Source organism: Mustela erminea, chromosome 10 (genome assembly GCF_009829155.1).
Source record: "Mustela erminea isolate mMusErm1 chromosome 10, mMusErm1.Pri, whole genome shotgun sequence".
Taxonomy (NCBI): domain Eukaryota; kingdom Metazoa; phylum Chordata; class Mammalia; order Carnivora; family Mustelidae; genus Mustela; species Mustela erminea.
The window spans coordinates 38,357,689-38,372,919 of NC_045623.1; the positions used below are offsets into that span (position 1 = coordinate 38,357,689).

The 15,231-nt window shown below is 35.8% G+C and overlaps 1 protein-coding gene across 2 annotated transcripts in view; it reads left to right on the forward strand.

The window, feature by feature from the left end:
* The window catches only part of SYDE2 (synapse defective Rho GTPase homolog 2), a 48,093-nt gene that overhangs the window by 6,470 nt on the left and 26,392 nt on the right, over window positions 1-15,231 (forward strand). For both annotated transcript variants that reach the window (XM_032361803.1, XM_032361804.1), the window contains exons 2-3: window positions 3,774-4,445; window positions 11,518-12,620. In XM_032361803.1, the coding sequence (XP_032217694.1) occupies window positions 3,774-4,445; window positions 11,518-12,620 (1,775 nt within the window). The remainder of the gene's footprint in view (window positions 1-3,773; window positions 4,446-11,517; window positions 12,621-15,231) is intronic.

The following is a 15,231-nucleotide window of genomic DNA, read 5'->3' on the forward strand; positions in this document are numbered from 1 at the left end:
AGTACCGCCTTGAAGAACACTGGGAATTGAGCTAGAACATACCCCTTTAGGGGCATTATTTATTCTGCTCATCTTTTCTTTTGTGGATCTTTGTCTTGCTCCTCCCCCTTACTTTTATGGAACTGAGAACAGTCTCAGGGTTTTTTTTCTCTACTGTCCCCAAAGCTAGCACACAGCTTTTTTCTTAAGGGCTTTGTTGCTAGTCACAAGGGAGGAAACATAAAAGATAGAAAAATAAGTTTCTTTTTTTCTCCCTTCTACCCATTTCCCTCTTTAGATTTATCTCGAAAAGAGAAAGACACACACACACACACACACACACACACACACACACACACACACATATATTTGTGTTTATATATGTATATGCATAAACCTAAGGTTTAAGTTTATTCTAGTCATTTCTTCTGGGCTGCCCGGTTTGACTCTACGCAGGGCTGTTTGTATTTATTTAAACTCTAATACAGTATTTTATTTAGGATTTTTTAAAGAGAAGTAAGCAAAAGCAACAGAGTTTGTTTCTGCAGTAGGTCTTTTTTAAATGATGAAAAGATGTCTGTATATAGGTATATTTTCACTAAGGGTGAAAATGCATAATTTCTCAGAAAGGTTGCTGATATTTTGAGCTAGGACACTAAATAAATGTTTAGTAATAGTAACTCATTTAAATTTATTATGAGATAGTTAAGAACCCAAATTGGTTTGAGTAGTTCATGACTATGTAGAATATTTTTCTAAGTGAAAAACTTAATTACCGCTTCTGCATTCTCTTACATATTTTCAAAGTAAAATGACTTTAATTAATCATTTAATTAATTATACCACAACAGGTATAATTGTAAGGGAATAAAGACTTTTTTGCCTTGCAACTTGCATACTTATTTTGGTATCTTTTTTTACCTTTATCTTCTTTCAGTGTGGTGTTTATGTATGAATAGAGCTGTAAGTAAAGCTAATGGAAGCTAAAGGTAATTCACACTTATGCCAGTAGGGTTTAACATTAATTTTAGCATCAAAGGAAGTAAATAGAAGATTGCAAATGGTTTTTCACTTCTGTGTCATTAACAGTCATATTCATCCCTTTGGTTAAGGGAGATAAAAATGAAATGTTTTAAATTCTCTATAAATAATTGCTCAAGTAAAATTAGTGCCCTGTAGGCTTTGCTTATTCAATTTTAATAAATGAATAAATTTGGCCTTTATCCAGAAATCACAATCATGTACCTGTTTATCTCTAAATTTCAACTTCAGCATCATGTACTATTTTGAATTATTCAAGCAGTAGCAATCAGATTGTTTGGTTTCAAGTTTTTGTAGTTTGTAGTTTCATGAAAAGTAGTTGCATTGTATCTTGTGTAATTATTCCTTTTAATATTATACTTTAAGTACTCACGTCAATAGATGGGTCAATTTGCGTAAGTATGGGATGCCAGTAGCTTTGTTTTTGTCATTGCAGCTCCTTGGAATGCAGTACAAGTAGAAACATGTCTGTTTCATTTAAAATGTATGTCAAAAAACTCTCTAGGACTAAAAATAATTTAACTGTATAAAATGTTGGATCTTTTGAGAGACAGCTGAGAAAAAGATAAGATGTGACTCCTAGCCATTGTGAGTTGTATAATTTTGTACTTTTGGCTTCAAATTTACAATTGTATAAAGATTACAAGTAATACCTTGTGAATGTCTGACGTGCTAATAAATAATATGGCATTTGGACTTAAATGTGCAATAGATTTAGCTTTTAGTACACTTGGATAGAGACGTGGCCACTAAAAATCCAGAGGCCCCAGTGATTCCTGAGTATGTGCTGATTTTCAGTTTTTAATTTCTTTACTTTAAAGGAAGCAGAACCAAGAAAGACTCTTGAATCTTCATGTTTTTCATTAATTAAACTAAATCAATTCAAGATAGGTATTGAATATCTGTTACATGTTTGCATGATAAATCTTGGAGGTAGAGATGTGTGTTTCTCTTAGTCCTGGACCAGGCATACTGCTACAAACTTTGGAGTCAGAAGAGTTTATTTTGAGTGCTGCCTTTCCCATTTATGAACTAGGTGGTCTTAGCAAGTTACTTGATTTTTTTGAGTAGTACTATATAGTTTTCAAAATATTTCCAACATTATCTCACTTAATTCTTACTAACTGAGTTGATATTATTACCATATTCAGAAAGGACTGCCTATTCACTACTTTCTGGTGGGTAGCATGGTATAGGAAAGACAGGTGTAGGAGAACATTGATTTTAGGGTTAGACTGGCTTAAATTTGAATACTACAGCTAGTACCTTGACCACATTCTTCATTTTTTCTGGCTTGTGGAAATAATCTTAGCATTTTTGTGGAGGCTTAAATGAGGTTAAGGGCTTCCTGTTTTATCTCTCAGCACTGATATACAGTAGGCACTCAGGAAATAAATGCATCATAGGCATTCATGGGCGCTTCCTTGCCTTTTGAGTCCTGGTCTGTTCCTGCCTCTGGAACTAGTTGAACTTGAAATGCAGTTTGTGTTGGAGGGTTTTTAAAAATATGTATATATTTAATTTTTTAAAATTAATTGCTTGGTTGGATAAAAATTAGAATAAAAAAAGACAAGTTTACATTTTTTAAGGGATTTTTGTTCAGTAGACGGAGGTTATTGAAAGCCTTGATGATGTATGAACCTAATTTTTTGGTTGTTATTAAGCTCCTCATACTACTCCTTTACTACTCTGTTATTAGGGTATTATATTGTATTTGCTATAATACTAATATGAATCAATCATATGCATACTTAAAGTAGATAAACTATAATTCCATCACTAGCATGACCTTAAATTTTTAGAAAGGTGGTTTTGTCTGTTTTTCTGTGTTTAATGAATTGGTATTATGGTGTATATTTAACTTATTGAGCGTCATTGAAACCTGCTTTATGCAGTTCTTTGGATATGTTCCTCTTTATATGGAATTAATGTTATGTATACATTTTTAGAGCCTTATTTCATTATATTAACACAAACACATAACAAGTATTTGATGACCCTCATTGGACTATGAATTTTTTAAGGGTAGGAACTATTTTGTTCATTCTTATGTTCTTGCTCCTTAAGTTTGTGCCTGGCCAGTAATGAGAACTGGTTGTATTTACTGTGAGACAAGATATCTGGTTCTAAACTAAAGCCTTCTTAAGGGATTTTTATTTTTAATTTTGCCCTAGGTATTTAGAGCTTAAACCCTGCATAAAATGCTACTGTATAACTATATGATTGGGAAATAGATGTTATGCTAAAATTTCAGTAATCAGGAAAGCATTTAGTATTAAGTAAGCCACACTTATTTTTAAAGATTTACTCAAAGTTCATCTTTGTATGAGAAAGTAGAAATATTACTTATGTCTTCTAAAGATTTCTGGACCTTGTAGTGAGTTGGAAACTATTAAAAATATTAATTAAAGGCATACTGTGTACAAAACATTCCATGTAAGCTTTTTATAAAGTATGTTTTGCTTAGGGTAAGTCTTTGTGAGCCCTATCATGCGTATAAAGTCAGTCTCACAATTTATTCTTTTAACAGAGTTCTTATGTCACTTATACCAGTAGTCTAAATAATAGAAATTATTTTTAGGTGAAAAAGCCAAAATTCTTCGTGTTTCGTTTTAATCTCCAAATGTAATACTACTTTTCTTTCTATCTTTTTAAAAATATTGTTTTAATAACTGATTTCAAGTGACCTGTCTTTCCTGGTATGCTAGGCATTACATCATTACATTCTACCATCTTTTTTCCCTTTGAAATAGATTTATTTGAAAATGTCTATGGGTCTTCAGTGAAGAGAAGAGAACTTGAAGACCTGAAGGATAATATTGGATTCAGAAGTCATAAGCCACTTAATAGCATCACTGTGTCAAAGAAACGCAATTGGCTATATCAGAGCACTCTGCGACCTTTTAATTTGGAAGAAGAAAATAAGAAATGCCAAGACTTAAGTCACTTATCCATCTCACCCAAACATCAGCTTTCACGACCTTTCTTCAAGTCCTCTGAAGAATACTGTACATATATGGTGTGTGATGCTACAGATTCTTCACCTTCACGAAACTGTTCTTTAGACTTTAATGAGGAAAATGATGCAGACGATGAGAGAGAAATATGGTACAACCCCATTCCTGAGGATGATGACTTTGGTATATCAAACGCTTTGAGTTTTGGTGAAGCGGACTCTCCTGTTCTGAAGTTTCCTACTGTTAGCTTGAGAGTGTTGTCTGGTAGTGACCTAATGAAAGCAGAGCAGTACACTGAAGACTTGCTATGTTCTTCAGAACTCAGAACCACACAGTCCAATGAAACGAATCCTGTAGATCCCATCCATTCCCCAGAGATCATGCAGCCATTCAAGCAAAGGGTTGGACATAAGACAAAAGAAGGTATCATGGTAGAGGAGAGTCTCATGCTGAAATCTCCTTTTGCAGGTAAAGATATGTTTTCCTTTTCTTTTTCCATTTTTCAGTTCTTTGACAGTAGTTACAACTGAATATAGATGTCTGTGATAGCCATGTACTTTTCCTTACAGTGTGAGTATATTTTCGTAAAAATAAAACTCAACAACACTTACAAACCTTTTTATATAAATGGTGGTTTAATTATTACTATCACAGACTTTGGTTTTGTAAGGGGTGAAGATGCTGGGGGAGTCCTACACCAACTCAGAGGATGTCTGTCCTTTGAGACAGTGATTACTTTTCTCTTAGTTGAAAGAATGGAATCATAGGGAGTGGGAGAGAAAGATATATTCTTTTTTTAAAAGATTTTATTTTTTTATTTGACAGACAGAGATCACAGGTAGGCAGAGAGGCAGGCAGAGAGAGGGGAAGGGAAGCAGGCCCCGTGCTGAGCAGAGAGCCCGATGTGGGGCTGGATCCCAGGACCCTGAGACCCTGGGACCATGACCCGAGCTGAAGGCGGAGGCTTTAACCCACTGAGCCACTCAGGCGCCCCTAAATTTCTTTTTTTTTTTTTTTTTAAGATTTTATTTATTTATTTGACAGAGATCACAAGTAGGCAGAGAGGCAGGCAGAGAGAGAGGGGGAAGCAGGCTGCCCACTGAACAGAGAGCCCGACATGGGACTCGATCCCAGGACCCTGGGACCATGACCTGAGCTGAAGGCAGAGGCTTTAACCCACTGAGCTACCCAGGTGCCCCTGAGAAAGATATATTCTTTATATAAATCTGATTTTGCTTCATTCATTTACACCTAGCCTGGTTACAGCTGAAAAGTTGTATGTTCAATGCATTGGTAGTTATTACTTTATGGTTTCATGCCTACATTTCCTCATGAACAACTGAAAGGAAGAAGAGCAAAGAAGTGAGATGTAAGTAAAGACCTTGGAAACAGGTGCAACAATAGTTATGGCACCTAGAAAGGAAATAATTGAAGTTTGATGCATATTAGGTTGAACTATATGAAATTGCTGAGATTCAACAGTTTCTGACCTGCAAAACATGGCATTTCATATAGTTCAACCTGATGGTTTTATTCTTCTTTGATTGCCTTGATTTTTTGATAGGCTTCTTTTCAAATTTGGTCCCAAACACACTACACAGGAAACAACATAAAACATATTTAGTTGCAGATATCAAATGTTCGAGAAAAAGCAGTTCTGGTTTATATCAAGTCATTTTAATTTATAAAATTTATTTATTTATTTATTTTTTTAAAAGATTTTATTTATTTATTTGACAGACAGAGATCACAAGTAGGCAGAGAGGCAGGCAGAGAGAGAGAGAGAGAAAGAGGGAAGCAGGCTTCCCGCGGAGCAGGGAGCCCGATGCGGGGCTCGATCCCAGGACCCTGAGATCATGACCCGAGCCGAAGGCAGCAGCCCAAACCACTGAGCCACCCAGGCGCCCCATTAATTTATAAAATTTAAATGAGGGACACCTGGGTGTCTCAACTGGTTAAGTATCTGACTTTGGCTCAGGTCATGATCTCAGGGTCCTGGGATTGAGTCCTGAATTCAGCTCTGCAGGGAGCGTTGAGTCTGCTTGTCCCTCCCCCCACTCATGCTCTCCCTCTCTCAAATGGATAAATAAGAAAAAAAATCTAAGAAAAATTTCAAGTGCTACAGAATATTCCAAGATGTGGTGTATAGCAGGTGCTGGCAGTACCTCGTCCACATCCTTTGTGTTTTATTGCTTATTTAGAAGGAAACCGCCTACTTCCAGCCCTCAGTATCTGCTCTCTGCTTAAGGACTCTGTGAGAGTTTAGGGAATTTCTCTGCAGGGCAGCCTGGGAGTGCCCCTGAACCAGTGACTGACAGGAGTTGGTGTAGGGCTACCTCAGCTCTCTCCCTCCTTGAGTGCCATAATTCGACATTGTTTCCCAGAGTTTTCTCTGAAGTTAAGCACCATAGTAGTAGCAGGCTTGATAATTCTTGGATTTTCCCCTGAATTTTTTCACCTCTTGCTAGTATTTCTATACTTTACAAATAAACTACTTGCATTTGAATCTTTTCCTCAGGGATATGAGGAGGTGGAGTGGATGTTATATTGATAAGAGAACAAGTGAGTTAAAAAACAGTATGTACTATATGATATTAGTTTTTTGAAAGAAACACTGAGAAGTTACACTGGAAATATTAAGTAACTACCCCCTCCCCCCACCATGTTGGGATTGAAGGTAATAAAAAATTGTGTGTGTGTGCATTCCTATTTGTAGATTGACTTTTCAGCATGAGTTTGTGGTGTTGTTGGTTTTTTTTTTTTTTTTTTTGTAATCTGGATGGAGAGAGAAATAAATGCGATATAATATCATAGTTTGGAAGGCAGTTTGTGATTAGGGTGGAGTGGTAGGGAAGGCTTAAAGGAGTATGGCAGAGAGTGGCAGATTGGTATGGTGCAGAAAAGGCAAAAGGGTACAGGAATAACTGGGAAGTTAGAAAGCCAGTGTCTGTAAAGTAATACGTACTTTGATTTAAGTTACTTGTCTGTAAATTTTATTATTTTATGTTTGTGGCAAATTGTGAACCTGGAAAGACTAACAGACATTACAAAAACAAAAAACCCCCAAACTTGAAAGTATGGTAGGATTGTCATTTATGTCTCCTTTCTCACTATTATTCTTCTCTTTAACATATTATTAAAATATAAGCACTATTAAATATGACCAAAGGAAATATCTATCTATCTATTTATTTATTTATAAATATTCACTTATTTATTTTAGAGAGAGAGAGCTCACGCTCTGGTGGGGGGGTGGTGGAGGAAAGGGGCAGAGGGAGAGGAAGCTAAGCAACAAGCAGACTTTCCCCCGAACAAGGAGTCCAACACGGGGCTCGATTCCAGGACCCTGAGATCATGACCTGAGCCAAAATGAAGAACTGGACAATTAACCAACTGAACAATCCAGGCACCCACCGAAGGGCATATTTAGACAATTTATTTACATGTCATCTTTTTAAAATTTGATCAGAAAGGTCACCTAAGGTAATGTTTTCTTTAGCAGTATTAACAGAGAACTGTTGAGAAATAGGCAAGGAGAATGGTTGAATTTTAAAATAATTTTATTGTCAAGAAATAGGAAAGAAAAAAGAAAATGAATGACAACTTTTTAATCACCGTAACACAATTATGACTTGTTTTTTTGTCTCTCAAGTTACATGTATACATGCATCTTTTAACTAGTTGCAATCATTAGCATGATGATTTTGGTTTTTGATATTTTCACTTGGTATTTTCATCTTGTATTGTACATGTAGATTAACATTATTGTTTGCCAGTTTTGTAGCATTTAATTGGGTTGATGTGTCCAGATCTACATGCTGGGTGTTAATAGATTGTTTCTACTACTAATGGAGTGATGTTCATCATATTCTATTTTACTTAATTAGGATTAATTACTAGTAGTACTACTGGGTTTTTATGGCTGTTAACTGTTACATGTAATTCCTGTATTATAGTTCCTAAAAGATTTACCAACTTACAGACAACTAACAATTGGTTGGTTGAGTAAATTCATTTATTCAGCCATCACTCAGCTTCTGCTGTGTGCCAGTTAATGTTTTAGGTGCTGAAGGAATGTGCCAGGTTCACTAGATTCTAGCCTGGCCCACGAATTTATAAGGATTTCCATTTTGTACTTTTCCTTTATAGCTAGTCTGTGATTTGATTAGTGTAATATTGGTTTAATTTTCAGCAGTTATTGAGTTTGGTAATATTTCAGCTCTTTTACAGAAACAGAGCATTTTTATTTTAATAAATTGCCTTGTCTACAGCAGAAATTGTTAATTTACCCAGTTCATTTTAATAATTAGTTAAGGACTTAAGTAAGAAATATTTAATGCACTATGTGTAGAAAAAGTCAGAATGTTAAATTACCTCCTTAATAATGTAAAACAAACCTAGAGCAATTTAATATACTGGGTAGCATTTTAAGCCATGACAAAATAGATTATAGACTACAGCAGGAATCCAATTACTATAGAATGTTTTAGGCCAGTAAACCAGTAGACTTGTACTACAATTTATAGTACAAGGGAATGCTTTGTCTAGTTTGTCAAACACTCCATTTCTTACTAGTTGCTTACCAGAAAAGCCCAGCAGGCGTACTTAAAATAGTCCTTTCTCTATAAAGAAACCACTTCTTTGTCATTAGGACACATAAAGAGGGGTGGAGGGAGATTATATTAATTCTTTAAAGAAAGGTCATTTAATCTATTGATTTTTGAAATGAATTAATACTTTTTTTGGTCATCTTAATTGTAAAATGTATTACATAAAGTGGTCTCTGATATGAGGGTCATTGGAGATCTTTGTAAGGAATAGTTAGATGAAATGTGAAAAATTGATTTAAATAATAGTTTCTTTCTTTCTTTCTTTCTTTCTTTCTTTCTTTCTTTCTTTCTTTCTTTCTTTCTTTCTTTCTTTCAGTAAGCTCTAGACCTAACTCTGAGATCAAGAGTCACAGGTTCTCCTGACAGAGAACTAGGCATCCCTAGATAGTTTCTTTAAAGGAACAGTTTAAACTTACATTAGATTTTAGAAGATAGTTTCATTTTACTTTATTAGTTTAAACCCTTAAATAGGAACAGTTTCAAATTTTAAAATAAAATTTATTAGTCTATACATTTTAAAAATTTATATATTTATTTGAGAGCGAGAGATGCAGTATAAGCAGGGTGAGAGGCAGAGGGAGAGGGAGAAGCTGACTCCCTGCTGGGCAGGACTCTGAGATCATGACCTCAGCCACAGGCGGACGCTTCACAGACTAAACCACCCAGGTGCCCTGATATATATATATTTTTTTTAAACTGGGGGATTGAGAATTTGAGGTTAAATAGAATATTTTAACTTCTTTTTTTTTTTTTTTAAAGATTATTTATTTATTTATTTGACAGGGAGAAAGATAGCTAGAGAAGGAACACAAGCAGTGGAAGTGGGAGAGGGAGAAGCAGGCTTCCCGCCAAGCTGGGAGCCTGATGTGGGGCTTGATCCCAGGACCCTAGGATCATGACCTGAGCCGAAGGCAGACGCTTAGCATCTGAGCCACCCAGGCGCCCTGGAATATTTTAACTTCTTAATAATGTTGAGAAAAGGTCATTAAAAATAAATGTAATGTGTATGTATAGATGAAAAAATGTTTAGAAGGATGGAAGGGCTCTAAAGTATAGTATTTAAGAATATAGACTTTGAAAGCCTATGCTTAGATTTGAATTGTTCCTGTTTCTGCCACTTACCAGCTTTGGGATCTTACACATATCAGGCAGTCCTGTGTATGAAGTCTTTATCTGCAGAATGGGATGCTAGTGGTATCTTAACTCATAAGGCTATTTCAAGAATTAAGTGAGGATCATTGCATACTAAGTTTTAAATTAATTTTTCATACTTTTTCTAGCTCAATAAATGGTCGGTATTATATATATTAGCAATTTAATATTAAACAACTTTTAATATTATTTTGACCAATTATTTTTGACCACAGTATTTTCAATGGCTAATCTCTTGGTAGTGCAGTTTAGGCTAGTCACTTTATTTGTATTTCTTTGTATCTTTTAAAAACTTACTTTCACATTCAGAAAAAAAATAAAACTATTTTTGAGTAGAGAATTTAGAAAGAGTTCAATCCTTTACTCTTCATGAAAATGAGAATTATGAGAAAACTTCTTTATGTCTCTGTACTGTCATTGAATATATTGAAATTACAAGGAAAGACCCTAAGTTAGCTTTTGAAGTTCTAGGGAGTTACTGTATATAAATAATATAAGAAATGTCTTTATAGTTTTAAAAATTAATTAATTAGCTTTATGACATTCAATATTCAGTTATTCTTTTTTTAGTGTATTATTTTTTAAAGATTTTGTTTATTAGAGAGAGAGCGTGCACAAGTGGGGGAGGGAGAGGGGCAAGCAGACGGTGCTGAGCACGGAGCTCCATGTGAAGCTCAGTCTCATGACCCTGAGATCATGACCTGAACCGAAATCAAGAGTTGGACACCCAACTGACTGAGCCAGCCAGGCGCCCCTCAATATTCAGTTATTCTTGATTCACTAGAGTTCATTTTTTGTAATCTTCCGTGGCATGTTCTATTAGAACATTAGAATGAAGAAGGGCTCTTAGTTGTCAAAATTATAAATTTTGTTTGGTTTTTAAAGTTTTTTAAAAACCAGTCATGCTACATGATAAAGTTTAGTTTTTAGAGGATTGTAAATAGAAGAAATGTTTTTTGGGGGAACCTGGATGGCTCAATCAATTAGGCATCTTCCTACTGTTAAGGTCATGATCCCAGGACTGATCCTGGATGGATCCAGGATCCAGCCAGCTTTGCATCATCTGGCTTCCCTGCTTGGCAGGGAGCCTGCTTCTCCCTCTCCTTCTGTCCCTCCCCCCTGCTTCTACTCACTTGTTCTCCCTCTCTCTCAAGTAAATAAATTTTTAAAAATCTTTTTTTAAAAAAAAGAAGTGTTCTTTTATTAGAGTAGGATTTCTAAGTAAACATTAAAATAGGAAATATGTTAAAATAAACAAGTATTAATATGCCAAAATAGGAAGCTTTCCTAGTTTCCTCTGATACCCATTGTTTATGGTTATAAAATAACATACTCCCTGAATTATACTGCAGTGGGAAAGATTTTAAAGGAATCTATGTTACCCTTCCTCCAAACCTTTAGAATAGAAAAGCGGTTGGAGATGGAGATGCTTTTTTTCTGCTGTAAGCTATTTGGACCCCCCCCCCTTTTTATTTAAGATTTCATTTTTAAGTAATCCCTACATCCAATATGAGGCTCAAACTTAACAACACTGAGGTCAAGAGTTGCATACTCAACCAACTGAGCCATCCAGGCACCCCTGGAAATCCTTGATACTCTGTTTGAAAGTGGTAATGGAGATTTACTTAAACTTGCTTATATAACTAACTAAATCTCCCCAATGAGACGAAACGAGAGAAAAAAAAAAATCTGTCCATATGAGAGTTTGTTTAATCGATGATTTATAAGGCAGGAATCAGAAAATATCACCTTATAATTTCTTTTTTTTTTTTTTAAAGGTCCTGGGAGCCTTGCTGCTACAAATAAGACTGAATTGGGAGTGCCAGAACCATCTTCTCTAAGCCCTAGCCCTGTGAAGAAAAATAGCTCAATTAACTGGTCTTTCCCAGATAAAATAAAATCTCCACGAACTGTGAGGAAACTTTCTATGAAAATGAAAAGGTTGCCAGAACTTAGCCGAAAGCTGAGCGTTAGAGGAACTTTGAATCACACGAACAGTCCAGATAATACCCCTTCTCTGTCTAAATGTAACTGTCAGGAAATTCATCATACTGATATTCTCCCTTCTGGGAACACAACCACAGCTGCGAAGAGGAATGTTATAAGTCGGTACCACTTGGATACCAGCGTATCTTCTCAGCACAGCTACCAGAAGAAAACATTTATGAGTTCTAAGTATTCTTGTAAAGGCGGTTATCTCAGTGATGGAGATTCACCTGAACTTATAACTAAAGCTATCAAACATGGATCTGAAAACAAATTTGGAAAGGGAAAAGAAATAACTCCAAACAGTTGTAGCAAGAGTGAAATAGACATTGATGCTTTCAGACATTATAGTTTTTCCGACCAACCTAAATGTTCACAGTACATATCTGGGCTCATGAGTGTGCATTTCTATGGTGCTGAGGATTTAAAACCACCTCGGATAGATTCAAAAGATGTCTTCTGTGCAATTCAGGTAGATTCAGTAAACAAAGCAAGAACCGCTCTGCTCACGTGTCGGACAACATTTTTAGACATGGATCATACTTTCAACATAGAAATTGAAAATGCACAGCATTTGAAATTAGTAGTATTCAGTTGGGAACCGACTCCAAGAAAAAATCGAGTGTGTTGTCATGGAACTGTTGTTCTCCCCACTTTATTCAGGGTGACAAAGACACATCAGTTGGCTGTCAAACTTGAGCCCCGAGGTCTTATTTATGTGAAAGTGACTCTTCTGGAACAGTGGGAGAATTCTCTTCATGGGCTGGATATAAATCGAGAACCAGTAATATTTGGTGTTGATATTCGAAAAGTTGTAGAGAAAGAAAATATAGGGCTGATGGTGCCACTCCTGATACAAAAATGTATTATGGAAATTGAGAAGAGAGGCTGTCAGGTATTATTTCACTCTTTCTCTACTACCTCCTTATCAATTTATTTACCTTAATTAATTAGATTTATAGTAAGTCTTCAGGGAAGGAATTCAAGGTGAGGTTAAAAGAAATCCAATTTAGACATTTTCTCATTCCTGTTTTTAATGAGCAACTGAGAACATGCTAGATGGTTCCACAGTTTAAAGTTCTGAGGCAGAGCTGTTTGGGCCTTACACCTCTGTATCAGGATTGTTTTACAATGGCATTCCTAGGAAAAGCCAGAGCTGATAAGATAGCCAAAGACTGATTCATTTAAGGAATATTTCTGCTTGGTTTGACATTCTCATGGCACAGAGTTCCAACAGTGAATCTTAAAACCCCACTTTGCTCCTAAAACTAACTCCCCGCCCTTATTCTCTCCTCTCCCTCGTCACACCGTTCAGGAAGCACAAGCTTGTCTCTCTCTGAACTTTGGGATGGCATGGAGGATGAAGAGAGCTCCTATTAATAACATTTCTCATTCTCTTTTCCTTTTAAATAAGAAGGTTAAATAAATAAATAAGGTAAAAGCAGCCCATTAAAACAGACAAAAGCCCTGGCATTACGTGTAATCAGATCTGTAATATTAACCAGTTTACTAGACCTTATCTTTCTTTATTTTCATGAATACATGTGGACTATGACAACGAAAAACAGCATATCACTGAGGGTATTATTCTGAGGTACAAGTAATTGCTTAAATTCAAAAATTAAGTCTAATATCAGTATTTCTGAGGTATTTCTGCTTTAGGGCTATCAGAATTTATGACATTGATTGAAAGCATCAAGGGTAAATATCACCAAGTCTGAACTATGATTTCTTTATATAAGAAAAGATTTTAAAATAACTCACCCTGGACCTGATGTGGAAACTACGGAAACAGTGTAAGTAAGTTAGTGAGGTTTTGTATTAAAGATGCAGGAAACAGGTACTGGTTTCTCCTCCATTATTAATTAGCTGGGTGACGTTGGGCAAGTCAGTTAATCTCTGTGGATCTTATTTGCTGATTATCTATAAAAACAGATGATGCAGCTTTCTGAAGGTGAGAGGTAGGAGGGACATCTGATCTTTTGAAACCTGTTCTCAGATATATTTTTCAGATTGAGTTTATGTTGTCTATATGAGATGGAAGCCTTTAGTTTCCAATGTAACTTTTGGTCTGGTTACTTTTTCTTAAGGTTCTCTGTTTTTCTCCCACAACTTTTTTTTTTTTTTTTTTTTTTTGGCCAGCATGTAGAGAGATGTAGAGGGGTCAGAGATTAGGGGGACTGTGAAGCTAATTATTAAACAGAAACTTTCACAATTGAGTATTAAAACAAGTAGCTCAAATAGCACTGTACTTCTGCACTCTTTTCTGAAATATTTTATAAAGAATGGATATATGACTGTTGTAACTTTTTTAAATACTAAGAAAACATTTTTAGCAATGCTTTTTATTTCTATACTTTAAGTTTAGAAATAGTTATTTTAATGAGGAATAATTTCCTGTGATGGGGCACCTGAGTAGCTCAGTCAGTTAAGCATCTGCCTTCAGGTCAGGTTCTGCTCTGAGTCCTGGGATCCAGTCCTGCATTGGTCTCCCTGCTCAGTGGGGAGTCCCCTTTGCCCTCTCCTTCCCCCTGCTTCTGCTCTCTCTCTCAAATAAATAGATAAACTCTTAAAAAATAGTGTATTAAAAAAAAGAATTGCCTGTGAACTAAAAAGTAAAATTTAAAGTAGTGCATTTGGAACTGCAGTTTTTATTTTATTTTATTTTTAAAAAATATTTTATTTATTTATTTGACAGAGATCACAAGTAGGCAGAGAGGCAGAGAGAGAGGAGGAAGCAGGCTGAGAGCCCGATGTGGGGCTCGATCCCAGGACCCTGGGATCACCACCTGAGCCGAAGGCAGAGGCTTTAACCCACTGAGCCATCCAGGCGCCCCTAGAACTGCAGTTTTTAAACACTTTCTTTGGTTTTGTTTCTTTTGCTTCCCCCCAGCCCCAACATACACAGAAAGAGGCTTATTGTGTCTGTTATTTTATGGACTTGCACACGGCTTAGATTTTGTTTACCTTTTTAGTCAGTAATTATTCTTGTTTTTGTTACCATGAACATGAAGTTTCAACAGTCATACAAGAGTAGTTTGTGGCATCTTGCAAATACTTTGACGACTACTACCACCTACCCCTCTGCTTCCAATGGGAAAAACTATGGTGGAAATCATACTCATGGTTGATCCAGTACAGATTCTCTCTCTATAGAGACATCAACCATGTACTTCAAGTGTTTGATTCAAGAAGTCAGCATCTGAAGTTGGGGATAATATCCTAAGGTATCCTTTCCTTGAAATATATATGTTAGATTTCTATCTTCCTTTATTCACCTTTTGGAATAGCATGTTCCCTTAATTTTTTACTACTGAAATATTGCTTTCTTCAATTGATTCTATGTTCATCTCGTTCTCAGGTTGAAGGGGATATATCCTTATTAGGGAATTTTGTGACACTTAAGTGTGCCCACACCAGAAGGGTCTACTCAAGTTAGTTTCTTCTAATGTGATAACATTTTAATATTTTAGTTTTATTTCCTGGGTTATCTATGGTTCTGCCAT